The 21,812-nt window shown below is 36.2% G+C and overlaps 1 protein-coding gene across 2 annotated transcripts in view; it reads right to left on the reverse strand.

Moving 5' to 3' along the window:
* Window positions 1–21,812, reverse strand: part of LOC110108680 (guanine nucleotide exchange factor SPIKE 1) — an 80,561-nt gene that overhangs the window by 28,202 nt on the left and 30,547 nt on the right. For both annotated transcript variants that reach the window (XM_020839434.2, XM_028694776.1), the window contains 4 exons: window positions 13,192–13,385; window positions 6,328–6,458; window positions 4,968–5,043; window positions 4,687–4,797 (listed from right to left, as the gene is read on the reverse strand). In XM_020839434.2, the coding sequence (XP_020695093.1) occupies window positions 4,687–4,797; window positions 4,968–5,043; window positions 6,328–6,458; window positions 13,192–13,385 (512 nt within the window). The remainder of the gene's footprint in view (window positions 1–4,686; window positions 4,798–4,967; window positions 5,044–6,327; window positions 6,459–13,191; window positions 13,386–21,812) is intronic.

The following is a 21,812-nucleotide window of genomic DNA, read 5'->3' on the forward strand; positions in this document are numbered from 1 at the left end:
TCAAGCCTCTTAATAAATGTATGGCTTTCATAGTCGACCTACCCGGCATGAATCCAAATTGATTTTGAGAAACATTAGTATCACGCCGCAACCTATGCTCCATAACTCGCTCCCATAGTTTTAAAGTATGACACATTAACTTAATACCTCTATAATTCGCACAATCTTGTGCATTCCTTTATTCTTAAAAATATGAATTAACACACTCATTCTCCACTCATCTGACATCTTCTTAGTCTTCAAAATAGTATTAAAAAGTTTAGTAAGCCATGAAATTCCTTCATCTCCTAAGCATTTCCACACATCTATTGGAATATCATCAGGTCCAACAGCTTTTCCACCCCTTCATTTTCTTTAAAGCCTCTCTAACTTCAGTTTTACTAATACGCCGATAAAAACATAAATCATTATTTTCATTTAGGGTGCTAAGGTCACTATAGTCAATCTTATTTTCACAATCTTCATTAAAAAGTTTAGCAAAATATCACATCCATCTTTGTTGAATATCATCTTCTAATAAAAGTATTTTTTGATCTTCATCTTTAATACACTTCACTTGAACTAAATCCTTACTACTCCTACCTCTTTGTTTGGCTAACTTCTACATATATATTTCTCCCTCTTTAATATCTAATCTATTATATAAATCACTAAAAGCTAATGCCTTTGCATCGCATAGAAGTTTGTGACAAGTTATTAAAAATGACAAGTTATTAAAAATGAAAAGTTTATAAATTAATGATAATTAACTCATGGTCTATTGATCATATATAATATATAAATGATAATGCAGGGAGAATAAATTTTATCAGTAATTTAATAAATTAAATACAATGGTTATCTAGGTATATGTAATAATGAATTATAGAGCATATAATTAAAAATATATGAGCAATTTATAACTTAAATTTTAACGAATATGTTTTTCATATAGGTGCTAAATCTATCAATGTGGGAGCAAGGAGAGAGAAAAGTATCTCACTACCTAAGTTCAAGGTGAGTACTCATGTTTTAATTTACAGTAATGATAATTGTTTCTCCTGCACATGATGCATCAAGTATTGTTATTATTTAAATTCTTATTGTTACTATTCGATGATATTTCATCATTAAAGGCAATTGATCATGTTGAACTAGAAGACTTGAATTTCTATCAAGTGATATCATTTATCATATCTCATGATGTTTATTATATACGTCAATATGAAATGATATGGAGAAGGTAAGTGATATAATTTATGTAGAATGCTTGCATGTGCATGTTGACTGATGGAGCACAACTCTTTATGGTACTGGTTGGGGACGTAATGTACCCGTGCACGTAAATGAAAAATGTTATGAAAAAGCAAAAGGAAATGGAAAATGAGTACCTTCATTGATACTATTTTAAATGATGGCTCCTATGACAGTTATATTATTTACGAGAAATGATAAATACATTGATAAAGATATAGATACATGTATGGCATGTATAACATTGATGGTCATGTTTGAAATGAATTTAAATGAAATTATTTTATTTTTTGAAATGATCATGCATATTGTTCACAATGCCTTGGGTTACTATAAATTAGATGTATGATTTACTCATCGACTTCTTTTATGACTCAATCTTAAATTTATAAAAGAACATGTATTATTCATAGTTAAAATGAGTAGAAGAGAAGATATGGTTTATCGTAGGCGCAACACACCATAAGAAATGTATTTATAATATATAACTCTGTTTTAAATTTTGAGATTTTTCGTAGCTCTTTTAGCTTATTGAGATAGTTTTAGATTAAATGAAAATTTAATTAAATGTCCGAGCGTTTGTTCCTGCCTCGTTAATTCGAGTCTCCGGGCTGGGTCGTGATAGTTTACCAGAAGGATTTCTTCACCTCTCATTTGTTATTGTTTCTTTTTACACATTGTAATGGCTCAAAGCCTTTACCGGTGGGCATATTGGCCTCTAGTTGAGGCGACTGCTCCTGGATTGCGTAAGATATCTCCTAATCATTAGCTCAAGAGCGAGCATTGGCATTTCTTCTGGCCTTTCGGGAGATCTAGTGCCATAGGTGGAAGCTTCAGCAACATTATTGCCAAGAGTAAAGGTAGACTCCTTGAGAGTCATGCCTTCATTCATACGTTGCTTAGTCGAACCAATTATAACCGACTTCAACTTAGGTTCGCATGTCTTTCATTTAGTGATCAGATTCACAGATGGTGCCACTTAGAGTCTTGAAAACACAGAGACTCTTTTGATAGCCTTTGTATTCACAATAGTATCAATTCTGTTGGCAGATGAGTGCCTCCTTGGCACCCTCGGAACTATATTCTAGTCAACATTGACATATTATCATTGGTTGGGAGGGACTTCATAATTTCAAAAATATTTCTAAGTTGCAGGGTGGCGCCGGCGTGGTCAGTGTTAATGATAGTTTAGGGGAATTGTACCCTGAATCCCTCTCCAAGTTTCACAGTTATTATGGTATTGAAAAATGTCATTTTCAACGACTATTTCAAACAACAGAGATTAATTGGCGTGGGAGTTAGTTTAGCTAATTGAATGGGTAGAGCTCAATGTCATTCAAACCTAGAGGGAGGCGGATTGGGCTGCCTGTTGTCATTCAGATATAGAGGGAGGCGGAGGCACTCTTCATGTGTGGAGCAAGCTGGCTTCCACATGGGGTCGAAATCGTGCTCAGATCTAAGGTCGAGAGTGGGAGAGGGCGTGCGCGCCTGGTCGCTAGTAAGGCGTAGGGCATGGAGGCGGGAGTGGTTGTCGACGGGTTTGGTATCATCGAAGGCTTAAGCTGCGGGGTCGTTCGTGAGCGGAACAGACAAACCGAACAGGGGCAATCCATTTACAGATCTGTTAGCATGTACTTGAGCGAACAAAGATGAGGTTCGTTGGCAAGTCAGATGACCGGCTTCTAACGAGATCTCCAGATCGAGAGAGAGCAAGTGAGGATATCTTCCCTATTTCATTTCTTCGTTCTTTTACATGAATTGAGGTGGTGGTTATGTCGCGAACGTGGAGGCGAGACGACGTGCAATTTTAGTTTTGCATATGTGGGTATTGGGCAATTGCGAGTGGGGCCGATCGACAGTTTACAAGTGAACAAGAGAGAGCAGTTCGTGCGAATTTGGAAGAAGAGTTGCATGTGAGCAATCAAAGGAGGAAAAAGGACTTATTCGGTTGTTTAGCAACTACGACCTGATTATTGGATTTAAAAATTGAGAGAAGCAGCTTGTTCAACAAGGTAGGAAGACGACAACCTTGTGCAACTTTGATCCAGTTGCTGGAACCAAATGTCAGAGAGGAAGCAGAGGAAGTCAGACCATTCGATGAAGTTGGAACCTAGAAAAGAAAGAGACAAGTTCATGGGACTTATTAGTTGGAATCTGAGGCATTGATGAGTTCATGGCTATTATTTGTTGGAGTCGAGACTAGGGAAGAAGACGAAACGTGGTGCAATATGCAATCTAGATCGATGGAGATGGGAATAGAGGGTTCCTATTTGGTGTAGAAAAGAAGATATTTATGATTTCAATTTGATTGAACTAATATGTGTCATTATGTTTGATAGCAAAAACAAGAAGATGATGGATCGAACTATTCAATCATGCTTGATGAGAAGAATGAATCATTGAAGGTAATAATGGAAATTCTTTTAAATATCATTTCCTCCTTTATAACAGAAAAGAATATAAAATGTAATAAAAAAATGCAATTAAATAATTAGTTCACCATTGACACTATCTTTAACAATGTTCAAAGCTTTTGATGTTGCCTTTGATGACGTTCAATAGTTCTGCAATATCTTTGACGCGGTTTAACATCTCTGGTGCTTATTTGGACAATGAAAGAACTGAGCAAAGTAGTTAGGCAAGTACATTGAAGAAAAGCAAGATTGTTCCTAAAATTTTAGATTTAAATTTGTTATTGTTAATTTGATTAGAAAATATGATGTAAATATATTTCTAAATTAGTTATGTAAATTGACTTAATCATATATCTGACGTTTAGATTGTGAATTAAGGAAGAACCGACCAAGAATCAAAGAAACATTGAAGTGGGTGAATTGAAATTAAAAAAAAAAATAAGGTGGGTGATTAAACTTTTATTTTATAGCAATCACAGTTTTCTTCATGATTCAATGCATAACCTATATGGCACCTTATATGTATACTTCTTAATATTTGTAATACTATTTTTCATTAAAGGACGAATCAAATGACTTTATTAGAGTGTAATACATATTAAACATGAAATCATCCAATTTAAAATGAAAAGGGTCAAATGACTTTATTAGAGTGTAATACATATTAAACATGAAATCATCCAATTTAAAATGAAAAGGGTCTCCTCTCTAGTTTTTTAATCTCAAAAAAAAAAAAAAAAAAAACTGCGATTTATCTCCTACGAACTAACTCAATGTTCATTGTGAATTAGCTAAACAATTAATGATGTAAGTATCCCTTATAAGATCAATCTTGCTATCCCAAACCTTCAAAAAAATTAGATAACTCCTTTGCATCTACTACCTCTATCAACACTTATGCCCTTATTAAAGTAAGAATATATAAAACTCATCTTAAATGCATAGCCAAAACTCATGAAATGCTCCAATAATTGACCACATATTACGAGTAAGCAAATCCTAAATGCAAAAAATACAAGAGATTGTTGGATTCTCAAACCTGTCCAATGAGAGGGAAGTAAAGCTGAGCAATGTACAATCTATCCTCACACTTTTGGTAACGCAAATCAAATTCGTGCTTGCACATGAGGAATACCAAAATCCGAGCTGCCTAAACACATCAAAAGGTTAGCTATAGATCTTGCATGGGAAAAGACGGAAAAAACTCAAATTAATAGCATAAACGGATCACTAGATAAGCAAGCACAAATTGAAATGTTTAAAGCAATAAAACTGGAGGATTTCAAAAGAAAATTGCAACTGATTCACTATAGAACCCACTTTTGCTCTTTGCGATAAGTCTTCATGATCCAAAGTGAGGAAAGCTTCTTGAATTAGGAGTGATGCAAGGTAATTTCTGCAGATAAAAAAATAAATATGAGAATCCTCTCAATTAAAATTTTGCAGAATTATTGAGGCACAACACCTAAATTGGGGCAAATTACAAACACAAGCTGATTTCCAAGAAATGTAGGGATGCATTGACTGGATTTGGAAATCAACTTCTGTAGAGGACATGGTAATCATCCAACACAACATTCAAGATCGATTATATGGAAAGAGTAGCGTCTTCCTCAGCAATTTGTTGCTTCACGTTTTGCTCAACAAAGTGTAATGATATATTTTGAAATAGAAACTCCATAGACAAATTTTACAAAGCTACAACCAGCAAAAACATTGTTAGGTTGTTCTTTCTAAAACTGTCAAGTCCATGAGCTTTCCATTCAGGGATTTGAAACCATCACATAAGTTATTTGCAAAACACTCGCAGATAACGGAAGAATGTTCATGATGTAGAGAACAAAGAAAAATTAGAGTTGAAATTGCTAGTCAAGTCACATGATGGTATAAAATGGAACTTGAAAACCATGATGCACAGGGAAACTCGATAATCGAGAACATGATTAAAGCTATCTAAAAAAGAGAGATCCCAAGAAGACTCACCGGTTGCAAAGAATAATTTAGGAGCACACAGAAATGCGAGAGAGGGAGGGGGGAGAGAGAGAGAGAGAGAGAGAGAGAGAGAGAGGGTGGGAAGGAGGGAGAGAAAGAGACAGAAAATAAATACCAAATTTCAAGAGAAAAGAAGATACTGACAGACAAGAAAAACAAGTAGCCCTCAGCAATATACACATTGCAATATTCCATCTCAAAGAACTATGAAACATATATTACTCATACACAGAAAAAAAGATATATTTATCAAAAATATAAGTAAAAAAGAACCGCTAGCCATACAACTGTATGGAGGGAAAAATAATGGTGTCCGCATAATCATCTTTCTTTTGTTCCAAACAATAATATAAGAACTGCTAACCATAAAACTAAATAGTTTTGAGAAACCATAATGCAACAACTCAACAAATCTACAACTCATCTTAATTTTTTAGTCGAGAGCTTTGATTACCATCTAAGAGGTTTTTGGTTCAAAACTTGCGTATGTGATATTTGTGTAAGTTTGACTTAATTGGCCCAAACATTTAAAAAAAAAACTCAATGAATCTACAACTCTTCTTAGAATACAGAGCTCACTGTGTCTACAATTATTATAAGACTACAGAAATTCAAAAAGAGTCAGTGATTGCCAAAGAAGCATTTTTCACTGATATGAGATGACATTTTAATATTAACTGCATTATACCTATCAGAAGGATCTTTTCCAGGCATTTCAACAAATAGATCATGATCACAAATTATCTGTAAGAAAGTCAGTTTGCAATCATGTAGCACAGATTGACAGACCCCAGCAAATTTGTCCATATATAAAGATACCTGTAAAAGTCAAAATTTTTAACATAAAACAAAACTATTATAATAAAAATCAAGCCACCTAACTTGGATTAGTGTAACAGCACAATAAAAACCAAATCAAGAATTGAAATAAACATTTTTTGCAAGAAAAATAATCACGCAGATAGAGAGAGAGTTAGATTCTCTACATCTTAGGATGCATGAACACCAGTTCGCAATCAATAAAAAACAAAACAACCACAATGCCTTGTCCGGTTGAAAAGTTTCAACTATTTGTGGTCTTGCTTTACAATTTCCATGCTTCCTCCAAAAAGAGAAACGTGTTTGTACAACAGACGGCCTATTATAGTGAAGGAAGTTCCATACCAATGGTGAAGCGGGGAATCTGGAAATACTGATGGGATCATGAAAGTGCAAAACAAAGATGGTCATCCTAGGAAGAGAATATATTGGATGCAAGAGTTAGTGACAAGCAATTGCAGGCAATCAAAAAATTTAATTCCAGAAACAAGAAGAAATTAGAAAAATGATTGGCGACAATAACAAAGGACAGTCGGACAATTCCTGATCCAACGAGACAAGAAAATGACAATGGATCAATAGTGGGCAGTAAAAGTCGATCAAAGTCATGTCCGTGGAAAGAGGGAGAACTAGACGGTTGGTAGAGGATGTCAAAAGTCAGGAAAGGCAAATCAGGATGACCGATTAGCAGAGAAAAACAAAAGTTAACGAAGCAAGCAAGCAACAAAGATAAGGAGAACATCAAGGTCGCTTGGTCTTCAAAAACAAATTAGAACTCTAGAGCTTTAAATGACTTTTAAAGTTTAAAATGTTCTACAGGAGCAAAAATAAGGTTTTTTTTTTAGATTTTTATGCTGTGTATAATGAAATATCATCTATTCTTATCAATAATGAACGTATCAGATACAACCATCAACTGATCAGGAGGCGATTAACAATCTTGACCAAGAGCTGACCCAATTGACTCACCCGGCCATAGCTAAGCCATGCGACCAAGTAAAGGTGATATGGTAGTAGTGCGATGACAGACATCGATGGCAAAATCTCTATTCAGCAAACAAATTTTCTCATTTAAAAGCTCTCAATACTGTGAGTCCAATGAAGTCGATGGGTTACAATTTCAATGGTCAATTTAAATTGAACAATTTTGAGGACCTCAATTGATCTAAATTATGACCATGAAAAAAAACAATGACAATATAAAATTTTGTATAGACATGCTCCATTCCTTGAGAACAACTAAATGCATCTAACAGCTCATAAAATGAATTTGTAGGAGCCATAAAAATTCCAAGAAGGCATATGAATCAAATTCAGTACGACAAAAAAGACTAATAGGCCACAATTTTGTGCTAAAAAATTCATTTTTCGAAAGTAATCCAATAATACAAATGGCTCCCAATTCATAGGCTTATAAAGGAAACAATAAATCCAAGAGATTAAGATCAATACACACAAAATGAAGCTAACCAAACCGACCCGAGCTAACCCAACAACACCCAAACTTGCCGCACCCTAGGTCCTCATGCGATACGTCCCTATTGCTTGATTCCATCCGCTTTAATATCACACCTCTATGAGCAATTTAAGGAGATGATAGCTAGGACATAAAGTATGCACACACTTGCTCTCCCCCTTGCAACTTCCAGAAGTCATCCTCTACAACTAAGAGCTTGAAATCTGCTGCCTCTTCTCCTCTAGTGATTCTTCTTGAGCCACAAGCCCAACTCTTGCTTGCTTTACTTCAAGTGCTCTTTCCTTCAACAGAGAAAAAGCAACAACCCATCTACTTTTGTTACTTTTAACAATTGTCAAGATTTAAAAGGATGAAGTTATGAATGGAGGCATTTCCTTAACAGGATGAGAAACAGCGTAAACAATAAGAACAACAACATCAAGCCTTTATCCCACTACGTGGGGTCGGCTACATGAATCTTTTTTTTTTTCCATTGTCCAGTTAAGAGTCATATTCTCATTTAAATCTAATAAAGAAAGTCATTTCTAATATTTTCTATCCAAGCCTTTTAAGGTCTATCACTACCTTTCTTAACATAGTCAAATATAATATATCTACTCTCCTAACCAGGTCATCCTAAGGTCGTCATTTTATGTGACCAAACCATCTAAGGTGACTCCCTCTAATCTTATCTTCCACTGGAGCTAATCCAACCTTTTTCATGTATATGCTCGTTTTGAATCCTATCTCTAAGAGTAAAGCTACTCATTCACCAGAGCATCCTCATCTCTGCAACACTTAACTTAATATTACGCATCTTTTTTTAATGACCAACATTCTACACCATAAAATATTGCAGGTCTCACCACCATTTGATAGAATTTTCCGTTAAGTTTGAGGAAAAATTTTTTATCAAACAACAAGCTCGATGCATTCATCCACTTCAACAATCCAACTTGAATTCTAAAAATAATATTCTCATCTATTTCACCATCGCTTTGAACAATAAACCCAAGATATCTAAAAAGTGTAATCTTATTAATGACTTGATCGCCCAAAGTCACAATCATCCCACTAGATCTATTACTACTAAAAGTACACTCCATATATTCAATTTTTGATCTACTCCAACGAAAACCTTTAGACTTTAAGGTTAGCCTCCATAATTCGTGTTTACCTTCAACTCTCTCTATTCTTATCAACAAGAAGAATATCATCGGCAAAAAGCATACACTATGGTACAACCTCTTGCAAATGTCTAGTGAGAACATCCATGACTAAAGCAAAAAGATATGAGTTTATGGCTGATCCTTGATGCCATCCAATAGAAATAGGAAAATAATTGATCAAACCACCTTGCGTCTGGACATAAGTAACAGCTCCTGCATACATATTCTTAATGACTTGAATATAAGCATTATTAACCCTTTCTTTTCTAGAACTCTCTATAGAACTTCTTGGAACTTTATCATATGTTTTCTCTAAATCAATAAATATCATATGTAGATCCTCTTATTCTCTGGATACTTCTCCATCAAACCTCTCAATAAATGTATATCTTCCATAGTAGCGCTACCCAGCATGAATCCAAATTGATTTTGAGAAACATTAGTATCAACTCATAACCTATGCTCCATAACTCTCTCCCATATTTTTAAAGAATGACACATTAACTTAATTACTCTATAAATTGCACAATCTTGTGCATCACCTTTATGCTTAAAAATAAGAATCAAAATATTCATTCTCCAATCATCTAGCATCCTTTAGTCTTCAAAATAATATTAAAAAGTTCAGTAAGCCAAGAAATTCCTACATCTCCTAAGCATTTCCAAACCTCTATTGGAATATCATCATGTCCAACAGCTTTTTCACACATCCCTCTAACTTTGGTTTTACTAATACACCGATAAAAACAAAAATCTCTATTTTCATTTAAAATGCTAAGGTCACTAAAGCCAATCATATTCTCACAATCTTCACAGAAAAGCTTATCAAAATATCTCATCCATCTTTATTGAATATCCTCTTCTAATAAAAGCACTTCTTGATCTTCATCCTTAAAGCACTTCACATGAATTAAATCCTTATTTATCCTATCTCTTTGTTTGGCTAACTTATACATACATATTTCACCATCCTTAGTACCTAATCTATTATATAAATCATTAAAAGATAAATTATATGCATCATATATTAATTTCTTAAACTTCTTACGGCCGTTCTTAAACAAATTTTTATACGAAAGATTCTTATTATTTATCTTTTTATGCATATTTTGATTCCAACACCAATTATTTGTACTATTAGGAGCTTTTACTTGATACTTCAAGTCTATCATTTGCAACATTCTCACATGAATTAAATCATTACTTCTCCCATCTCTTTGTTTAGCTAAGTTATACATACATCATTAACCCCTCTTAATATCTAATCTATTCTAAATCATTAAAAGATAAATTATTTACATCACATATTACTTTTTTAGACTTTAAACAGGCTTTCTTAAATCAATTTTTATAACAAAGATTTTTATTTTTATTTTTTCTTGCATATTTTAATTCCACCACCAACTATCTTTACTATTTGAAGTTTTTTCTTTTGATACTCTAAGTACATCTTTTACAACATTCTTAATATCACTAGCTACTTTTTCCACATAACATTAATTCCCTCATGTACAATCAAAATCTTCAGCTCTTGAATCTTGCTCTAAAAAATATTTTTGTTAGTATTATTTAAATGCCCCCATTTATAACAACATTTTATTTTATGTTTCATTTTTCGCCCCTTCATTTTTAAGTCCAAAATTAATAAGCGAAGCTGGGTATATAAACTTTCACTAGGAATAATTTTACAATCTTTGCAATCTAAACGATCTATTTTTCTTATAAGAAAATAATCGACCTGAGTTTTACAATATCCATTCTATTAAATGAGGAGATGCTTGTCTCTTTTCTTAAATAAAGTGTTAGCAATTATAAAATTATAAGCTAGAGAAAAAAATCTAATATAACCTTAGCATCTTCATTAGTAACTCCAAACCTATAACAATCTTAAATGCTTTTAAAATCTTCTACCTCTCTACCAACATATCCATTTAAATCTACTCTATATTAATTCTTCTAATTAAATCCAAATTTTAATTTTGAACATAAATTCAAAACTACTTGAGGAGCATAAACACTTACAATATTAATAATCTTAGCATCAACAAAAATCTTTAAAACTATAATTCTATCTCCAATTCTATTAATTTGTATCATATTATCCTTCAAATTCTTATCAATAATCACACCTACCCCATTTCTAGTATAGCTCTTACCTGAATATTATAGTTTAAACCCTAAACTATCAATCTCATTAACTTTCTCTCCAACCTATCTTGGTTTCTCTAATGCATAAAATATTTATCTTCATATGAATCATAGTATATATTAATTTCATTAATTTACTTGCAAGAAAACCTATATTCAAAATTCATATCCTAATTCTATTTTCATGGACTAGCTTCTTTACCCACATCCGTCCACGATATGGGAAACTTTAATTATTTAACATTGTACTCGGGCGCCGGCACAACAACCATTGCACACTTCTCACTATATTCAGATTATACAATGTGTTAATTCGAAGGAACGCCTAAGCATTAACACAATTTATTAAAGGATTCATGTCATAAAATTTTAGTGCAAATTTATAAAATTTTGTATGTCACCTTAGGTATTGCATTAAAGAAGATCATATCAAAGCTAGAGCATTCAGAAGGAATTCAATCACACAAAAATAGTTTGTTATGTATTTTATATTATTGAAAGAACGGTACTAACCGTCCGACCATCTATTCCACCTCGTTAATTTGAATAGTTGGGCTAGATCATGACAAACTTATCATACGATGATTAAACAATCTTGTCCCAGAGCAGCTAACTAATGGTGGTCTAGTGGTGGAGGGACGATAGTCATCGATGGCATAATTTTTGTTCAATAAATGAATTATATCATTTCAAAGCTCTCGACACCATGAGTCCAATAAAGTTGACGAGTTAAAATTTCAATGGTCTGTTTGAATTGTACAATTTTGAGGAGCTTAAGTGATCCAAATTAGTGTCCATGAAGAACTAAAATGATAATATAATTTTTTTACAGAAATGCTCCATTCCTTGAGAACAACTAAACGCATCTAACAGCTCAGAAAATGGAATTTTATGAGTCATAAAAATTCCAAGAAGGCATATGAATCAAATTTAGGTTGACAAATAAATAAAAAAATAGCCACCATTTTTGTGCTGATAATTCTTTTTTGAAAACCTTCCCAGTTGAGAGCCGACTATAGATATCTAAAAAAATAAAGATGATCTGATAAATGATCGAGTCAATTTTGCATATATATGATTATGTCTGATGTGTTTGCACATGTATATGTCAGCATAGAAAAGCATTGATAATAATTTTTCATACAAATGATCATTATCATCATCATAATGTAAATAACATTGAAATATATGATACTTTTTATTTATGCCATACAATATTATTATAGCATGAGCATATGATGAAGTTAATTTCCCACTATTGCATTGTAAATCATGTCCCGCTTATTAATCATAATGCATGCCCCAAGTCTTGTTATTTATGCTTTATTAAATAAGAATCACTTCCTGAGTTTGAATGTGAAACTCATTTTGGACAACTTTTACCTTAACAGATTCCACTAAATTGTTGAGCATTTAATTCATCAAATATTAAGATGACTATTTTTTAAGAAAGAGAAAGGAGCAAGAGGGATGATAGTTGTTGGCCCAACTTATCCCATACCCTAGTATTTTAGGTAGGTGTATAGTTTTTGGATAAATAGAAAACGATGTACACAACATAAATTAAAAACTTCTGATATGTATTCATATTTCATGAAAGTATAAGGTCTCTACTTTATTTTGATGATTTAAATATTGCATGCTTCAATATCAATAAACATTGAATCTATTAAAGGACAAGAAGTATTTTATGACAATCTAGTCGGATAAATTTTTTATTCACTCGATTATGAGTTGAAGAAAAAAATCAGGAGATGTATGGGTGGGAAATGTGATTGCCTAGATTGCGCATCTCTATTACACCTCATGACTGATTAGAGAAAGGTTAAAATAGAGTGACATATCATGACTATAATATAGCAAAATCATAAACACAAAATAACAGCTACAGAAATTTATTTTTCACTAAGACAACCCAAAACAAAGCATGAGACAAAAAAAATATAGAACGCATTCATACCAGTTCAAAAACTAGGCGTGGCTCAATGACTGACAACAAATCAAAACAGAAGAATGCAAGACTGCTATTCAAGCGTTTTGCTAAGCTTAAGCCCTTTTTGCATCTCTCATGAACCTCTGCTAGAAGGCAATCAAATAGCTGCACAATACAACGGAAGACACCATCCTTTAGCTGCAGTGGTGGAATATCTTCACCTATAAGAAATACAATAGCAATTATGTCTTATTTACTCGGAGGTCCTTATGCTGGCATATCTGACAAAGTAAAGGTCAATAACTTAAACATTTTATACTACAAGCTAGCAAGCTCCTGAAGTGCTAACTGTTCCAGACTAATAAAAATATTAACTACAAAAAACCTTTCTGAGATCCAAATTCTAATGAAGATTTAAGGAAGATAACTTCCAGTTCGTAAGCTTCAATTACTGCAGTATAAGCTAAAATGATAGACTAGAAATACAAGACTGTAGGCAAGTGTCAACGCTATAAAAGTTAATGAAGCTAATGCTCAAAAAGCACACAAACAATAAAAACTTCTAAGGCTATAATATTGTAAGGGTTTCAAACGCCCAAGAGAGGAAAAAAAAAGTATTCGGAGGGACAACAATGCCATGAGAAAATAGTTGAGTCTAAGCACCTGCTGGATAGAGCTCAAAAGATCTTACATGGGATTGAGCTCAAGCTGTAGCTCAACCTCTATTCTCCATGATGTTCAATCTTGGAAATGGGGTGTTTTGAAGACAAAGAGGAAAAAAAAATTCAATTGAGGAGAATAAAGAAGGTAGAGAAAATTATTCCCTCCCTCCCTGGCTGGAAGAAAAACTTCATTTAAGGATTTATTAAACTTTCTGCCAAAAGGGCAGAAAACTATACAAATTAAATGAGATAAAATTCTGATAGGAAATATCTGAGTTCACAAGTAACCTCACGGGTAATACTTGAGTTCGCAAGCAATCCTACCAAGAATCAGCAAAAACAGTGAACAAAAAGGGCTGATCTCAAAAAAATCGGCCCGAAAACAATAAGGATGAAGAAGAGAACACCAAAGAAAGCTTTGATTCAAATAACAACACAAACACAAAGCAAGATACAATTTTCCTTCAATTCGAGAGGAAGGAAATCTCTCCAAAATCTCTAGCAAAAGCTTAGAGCCCAAAAACCCAAACCCTAGATCTCAAATCTCATTCCAATTCCAGATAATCGCTCTTTCCCTCCTAATCCCCTAATTAACAATAATGGAAAAATACAAAATACCTAAACAACCCTTCCATTCAAAATTTTCTCTCCCACCCTTGCATTAAGCCCACGTGGGCCCCCCTTGGACTTCCCCCCCCCTCTCTCTCTCTCTCTCTCTCTCTCTCTTGTGCTTCTTCCGCCAGGTGTAGACCCGGACCGGTCCAGCCGGCCCCTCCTGGGCCGGCGTAACATTACTCCCCTCCAAAAAACTCACCTTGTTCTCAAGGTGAAAGAAGGGAAATTGCTCTTTCACTCTTTCAAATGGCTCCCAAGTCGCGTCGAAATCAGGGAGGTCCTTCCATTAGATCAACACCTCCTTATTGCCTTCTTGATCTGATCTTACCCCCATAAGCTCCAAGAGTTCTAATATCACTTCTCAATCCTCCATCATTGATGTTGGTAACTCGGCGCTAACTGCATGCTCCCCTAGAGCTCTCCTCAGCTGTGACACATGAAACACCGGATGTATAGTAGCAGAGGGGGGTAACTTCAGACGATATGTCACTGCTCCAATCTTCCCCAAGATCTCATTGGGACCAAAGTACCTCGGGGCCAATTTCTCGTTCCTCCTGCTAGCCACTGATTTCTGCCTATAGGGCCTTACCTTCAAGAACACTTTCTCCCCCACTTCATATTGTATGTCTCTTCTGTGTGTATCCACTCGCTTCTTCATTATTTGTTGTGCCCTCTCCAGATGTTTCTTTAACTCTTGCAACACCCGGTCCCTCTCCTCTAAGTACTATTCGATTGAAGAGATGGGTGTGTTTCCCTTTCCATAATGTACTAAGTATGGGGGTCTCTTCCATAAAGCACCTTGAAAGGAGTCATTTGGGACACCGAATGGTACGAAGTGTTATACCAGTACTCTGCCCATGACAATCATTTAGCCCACTTCTGTGGTGTTTCAGAAGCAAAACACCTCAAATATGTTTCCAAACTCCAGTTAACCACTTCCGTCTGTCCATATGTGGATGGTACGCAGTGCTTCTCTTGAGAATTGTGCCTTGCATTCTGAAAAGTTCTCTCCAAAACTGACTGAGGAACACTTTGTCTCTATCCGACACAATCGATTCTGGAACCCCATGTAATATAACCACTTCCCTGATAAATGATGTCGCCACTGACTACGGTGTAAGGGTGTCGTAGGAGGATAAAATGTGCATACTTACTGAGTCGATCCACCACGACTAAGATGACTGTGAATCCTTCTGAGCGGGGTAGGCCGTCAATGAAGTCCATAGACACTTCCTCCCATACTCTGTTTGGAAGTGTTAACGGTTGGAGTAATTCTCTTGGCGCCATTTTCAAGTACTTATTTCTCTGGCACACCTCACACCTTGCCACCATCTCCTCAACATCCTTATACATCCCCTTCCAGTAGAGCTCTGATGTCAACATCGTCTATGTCTTGTGTACTCTTGAATGACCCCCAACTGCACTGCCGTGGAATTCCTACAATAGGTGAGGAATGTGTACTGATGTTCGTGGCATCACAAACCTTCCATGGTATAATAGCCTCTCTCCCTCCAGATAGTACCCTGAATGACTGCTATTGTCCTTCTTCAAACTTTCCCTGATCTTCTTCAACTCTTTGTTCTGTATGCTCTCTTCCTTGATGCCCCCCTAGTCAACCATCAGTGGTACTAAAACTGCCACCTCCTAAAGTTCCCCGACACACCTAGATAAGGCATCAGTTGCCTTATTCTCCACCCCAGGCTGATACTAAATCTCAAAATCATAGCCTAACAGCTTTGACAACCACCTCTGATGCTCCTCGGTCACCATCATTTGCTCCAACAGGTATTTCAAACTCCTCTGATCTGTACGAATAATGAAATGCCAACCCAACAGATAAGGGTGCCATTTCTGATTGGCCAAGACTATGGCCATCAGCTCTCTCATACATTGACTTTAATCTAGCCCTAGTCGATAGCACCTTACTGAAATAGGCTATAAGCCTATGATTTTGCATCAACACTGCTCCTAAGCCATATCCTGACGCGTCGGTCCCCACTATAAAGATCTGACTGAAATTGGGAAGAGCTAACACTGGGACTGTCGTCATAGCTTACTTCAACCTCTCAAAAGCCTGGGTTACCGCCTCTCCCCACATAAAGTTGTCCTTTAGTTGCTCAGTCAAGGGCCAGGCGATGGTGTTGTATCCTTTCACAAACCTTCTGTAGTAGTCGGTCAATCCTAGGAATCCCCTCAATTCTCTTATGTTCCAAGGCATTGGTCATTTATGCATTGCCTCAATCTTTGATTGGTCGGCCGCCACTCCCTCCTCAGAGACCACATGCCCCAAATATTCCACCCTGGACTGGGCGAAACTGCACTACTTTAGGTTAGCCTTCAGTTGATGGGGTTGTAGGATCTTAAGAACCTCCTTCAAGTGTTCCTCCTCCGTTCGGCTGTACACCAAAATGTCATCAAAGAAGACTAGCACAAACTTCCTAAGATGCTGATGGAACACTCTATTCATCAAGGACTGAAAAGTAGCTGGAGCGTTAGTGAGCCCAAATGGCATCACCAAAAACGCGTAGTGCCCCTCATGCTTTCTGAATGCCGTCTTCTGAATGTCCTCCTCCTTCATTCTGATTTGGTGGTAGCCAGACTTCAGGTCCATCTTTGAAAATACTACAGCTCTGTTCAACTCATCTAGTAACTCATCGATCACCGGAATGGGGAATTTATCTGGTACTGTCTCCTTGTTTAGCGCCTGTAATCCACACAAAACCTCCAGCTCCCATGCTTCTTTTTGACGAGTAAGAAAGGACTGGAGAAAGAACTCACACTGGGTCTGACAATCCCTGCCTCCAACATCTCCCTAATCAGCTTCTCAATTTCATCTTTCTGAATTTGGGGGTAGCGATAAGGTCGAACACTAATGGGTGACACCCCGTCCTTCAGAAGGATGGAGTGCTCCTGCTCTCTGGGTGGTGGCAAGCCTTGTGGTGGTTGGAATACCTCTTTGAACTGTTGTATGAGTGGTTGCACCACCAGTAGAATGTCTCCCTCTTCCCCCACACTGACCCTCTCCAAGCGTTGCAGCTCCACTAAATATCCACCTCTTGTATGGATCTGATCATGGATTTGAGAGATATCCTGCCCTAGATAGCCTTGCATCACCCTGGATCATCATCCTCTGTCCTTCCACCATCAATTTCATCCTCAGAGCGCCCCAATTGACTTTGGTCTCCCCTAAAGTCTGAAGCCATTTCATCCACAGGATGACATTGGTACTCCCCAACTCTAAGGGAAGAAAATCCTCCCTCACTTGGATCCCTTGAATGGACAATACCACTCCCCTGCAAACTCCTCTCCCCATCTCCACATTCCCCGTGCCCATCATCACTCCATATCCTCCCGTGTCCACTAATTTCACCCCTAACATATGTGCAATCTGGTTAGAGATGAAATTGTGTGTGGCCCCACTATCGATCAACACCACAACCTCCTGATCCCCTATTTCCCCCTTCACCTTCATAGTGTGATTTGGTGTGAATCCCACCACAGAGTTTAGGAAGACTTTAGCTACGTCTAGATGTAGCTTCTCTTCTTCTTCCTCCACCCTCTCGCTCTCACCTTCCTCCTCAGTTTTTTCGTCATCACAGATAGTGAGAACCTGAAGAGTTTAGTCCTTACACCTATGCCCTGGCATGTACTTCTCATCGCATCTGAAGCACAACCCCTTAGCCCGCTTCTCCTGGATCTCCATCTCCGTCAGTTTCTTAAAAGTTCCTCCAGGCCCCCCTCCTCCTGTCTTCTCCTTTGGCACTTCTCGCGAACCTCCCGGTGCAGCTCCTTTGGGAGCTAGGAAAGTAGTCGTCATCCTATAGGATCCCCCAGTACAACTGCCACGAGCCCCCCTCTCCAAATGCTTCTAGTCCTCCACCAGTTGTGCCAACTCCATAGCCTCCCCCAAGTCACGTGGTCTCATCACCCTGACGGCTGCTCTGATCTCCGGTTTCAGCCCCTTCATAAAGTTCCCCTCCAGCACAATCTCATAAAGACAATATAGCCTGTTCGCTAGATACTCAAACCAGACACGGTAATCTGCCACTGTCCCTTCCTGTGTCAGGGCAAAGAACTGCTCGTAGAAGTCTCCTCCCCTAATGGTTCGGAAACGCTCTAGTAAACAGTCCTTGAACTCCCTCCAGCTTCGAATGGGCCGCCTCATGTCCCGCCATTGGTACCACGCTAACGCTTTCCCTTCCAAACACAATCCTGCAACTGTCAGTTTCTCCTCCTCTGTCAACCCATTGACCGCAAAGTACCGCTCCACCTTGTAGATCCAGCCATGGGCGTCCACGCCCTCAAAGATGGGCATCTTCAATTTCCTCACCCTCGGGTCTCCCCCGTGTCCTCTAACTCCTCCATAACCTCCCATTCCTTGAGGGGGAAAAGCTCCCCAGTAGTCACGATATTCCCTATGTCGATCGTACCCATGCCCTTCCTCATATTCTCTCCTCCTCCTTTCCTCCTCAGCACCTCGATGGTAAAATTCATTCCTTCTCCCAAAAAATTCAGCACCCTTCTTCTCATAGCCCCTGCTCATCTCCTCCCTAGAAAGTGGTTCTAGCAGAGGCATCCCATCATTCCCCTCAAGGATCTCCACTTTCGTATTTTCCCTCCCATAAATGGGTTCGGGTTTCCGCATCTCCCATTCTCGCAGGTGCTTCCCTTGCCTCCGATGTCATCGGATTTGGTTTGCCCTCTAACATCTTCTTCATCATTTCTTCCAATGCAGTGAACCTCCCATCCATCTTTTCATGGATGGATGCAAATTGGTTTTGAAATTCATTGGTTCTTTATTCCAAATCGGTCTTCAGTTGACCGATTTCACCCTCCAAAACTTCTACTTTCCTTTCGGCCATCTTCACTCCCAAGGTTGCCGAGAGGATCTCTTGCGGAAGAAGATTCCTTGCTGAAATTTCTGAATTTCAGCCGCCAATGGTCCAAAGACAATGCTCTAATACCAATTTAATAGGAAATACTTGAGTTCGCAACTAACCCCAGGGGTAATACTTGAGTTCGCAAGCAATCCTACCAAGAATCGGCAAAAACAGTGAACAAAAAGGTTACGATGCCGAAAACAATAAGGATGAAGAAGAGAACACCAAAGAAAGCTTCGATTCAAAATAACAACACAAACACAAAGGAAGATACAATTTTCCTTCAATTCGAGAGGAAGGAAATCTCTCCAAAATCTCTAGCAAAAGCTTAGAGCCCAAGAACCCAAACACTAGATCTCAAATCTCATTCCAATTCCAGATAATCCCTCTTTCCCTCCTAATCCCCTAATTAACAATTATAGAGAAATACAAAATATCTAAACAACCCTTCCATTCAAAATTTTTCCCTCCCACCCTTGCATTAAGCCCACGTGGGCCCCCCTTGGACTTCCGCCCCCCTCTCCCGTGCTTCTTCCGGCGGGTGTAGACCCAGACTGGTCCAGGCTGGACCGGTCTAGCCAGCCCCTCCCGGGCCGGCGTAACATATTCATTCCATATGAAAATTATACTTATGGCAAACTAATTAATCTTTGCATTGAAGAAAGTTTTAACATCTGTAATGATTTAAAATTACATAAAATATCAAAAGTGGAAAACTTGCATAATGCACAATCAGGTGAATTTTGAGAACAATTTGTCCATTAAATTACTCCTAATCTTAATGACAGAAAGGAAATCAAAAATGAAACTTCTTTCTAAAAAAAGATGAAGAAAAAAAAATGGTAGAATACATATGATAAAAAAGAAAAAGCGTTTTCTGAGTCCTGAGAACAAGGGGGAAGATATAAGTTATAAATGTGGTAAATAGGGGCATTATGAAAATACGAGCATAGTTCAACAAAAGTTAAATGAACTAGATATTGATGAAGATTAATTCAAACTCTAATGAAATCTGCTTAATTCATTTTGAATCAAATTTTAGTAAAACAGACAATTTAAATTATCTGAAACCTATTGGGCTCAAAATTTGGTAATGATTGCTATGAAATTGTTCACAGACTACTTATTATAAAGTCATTATAGAAATGAATATTTTATATTCCCTAACCGGTAGCCAAAAAAGAAGATTTAATGAAAATTTTAGCTTAAGTATCCGAATTTAAAAAGAAAATATCCCAAAATAATCTATTGCCTATTTATATGTGGTCAATTTAAATATTACGTCACTCCAATTTAGTCATTCAATTATACAAAATTGATCTCGAATAGTCCCTTAGAAACCAAATTGCGATCAATTTTCTATAGTCTATGGACTAAATTAAGAATAAGTTTGTATTCCAATTTTCGTCAATTTCTAACTAAGGGGTCATTTGGGAAGAATTTGTATAACCGGGAAACTAAAATGGCAGAAATGTGATATCTAGCCAAGATTAACAACACACATACAGTTGAAGACTACTTTAGGATTTTTTTTCAACGTTAAACTAAACAAAATAAATAAATAAATATTCTCATAGATAAAGAAAAGAAAAAAAAATACAGGCTTATAGTATGAAAGAAGTAAATAAAAGACTTATGAACGAGTTAATTTAATTAACAATGTAAAATAACCATAATTATTATTGATTTTAAAGTGAAATCAATAATTTGAATTAAGAAATTTTACAATTTTAAAAAGAGCATTCAAGTATAAATCAATGAATTATTCATTAAAAACATAATTTAGAAGGTCCAATAGATCAAATAACACGTGAGTTAAATTCTCAAAATGAAGAACAATTAGTTAAATTAAAATACTTAAAACTCTTAAAAAGGTTAATAAGCATAAAAAATTTATTGCATTTAATCTAATTAATAATCAAGGTTATATAGTTAAAAATTTAAACAGCATCAGATGCAGGGGTGCAGCCAGAATATATTAAGCCTTCTAAATATTTTGCAAGGAAAACCAACTTACCAAAACTTAACCTCTACAAATGGGAATAAGATGATTATTAAATATAACTATTTAAAACATCAATGTCTAAAAATTATATTGTTATACCTACAAATTTCTTTCCTTTGAAAGATATTCTACCCTTTTCTACATGAAATTATGTAATAATAAAAATAGAATCTACTGGTATGAATTCTACTTAAAAAATAATTTCAAAATCATATTCCCCAAGGAGTTCTATAACATTTTTGTGTTTAATAATACTGAGAAAGAAGATAAAATGGATTTGATATCAAGATTGGCTATTAGTCATCAACAACTAAATAGGGTTTAAAATATATTGAAATTTTTATCCAAACAAGAAAGATATATTAAATCGCTTGTACGAAGGAGCTTATTTTTTCAAAAATTAACCTCAAGTCTAGATATTGGCAAATTCCAATTAAAGAAGAGACCATTATAAAATAGATTTTACAATACATATGGACTCTATAT

The sequence above is a fragment of the Dendrobium catenatum genome, unplaced genomic scaffold (assembly GCF_001605985.2).
Source record: "Dendrobium catenatum unplaced genomic scaffold, ASM160598v2 fragScaff_scaffold_54, whole genome shotgun sequence".
NCBI lineage: Eukaryota > Viridiplantae > Streptophyta > Magnoliopsida > Asparagales > Orchidaceae > Dendrobium > Dendrobium catenatum.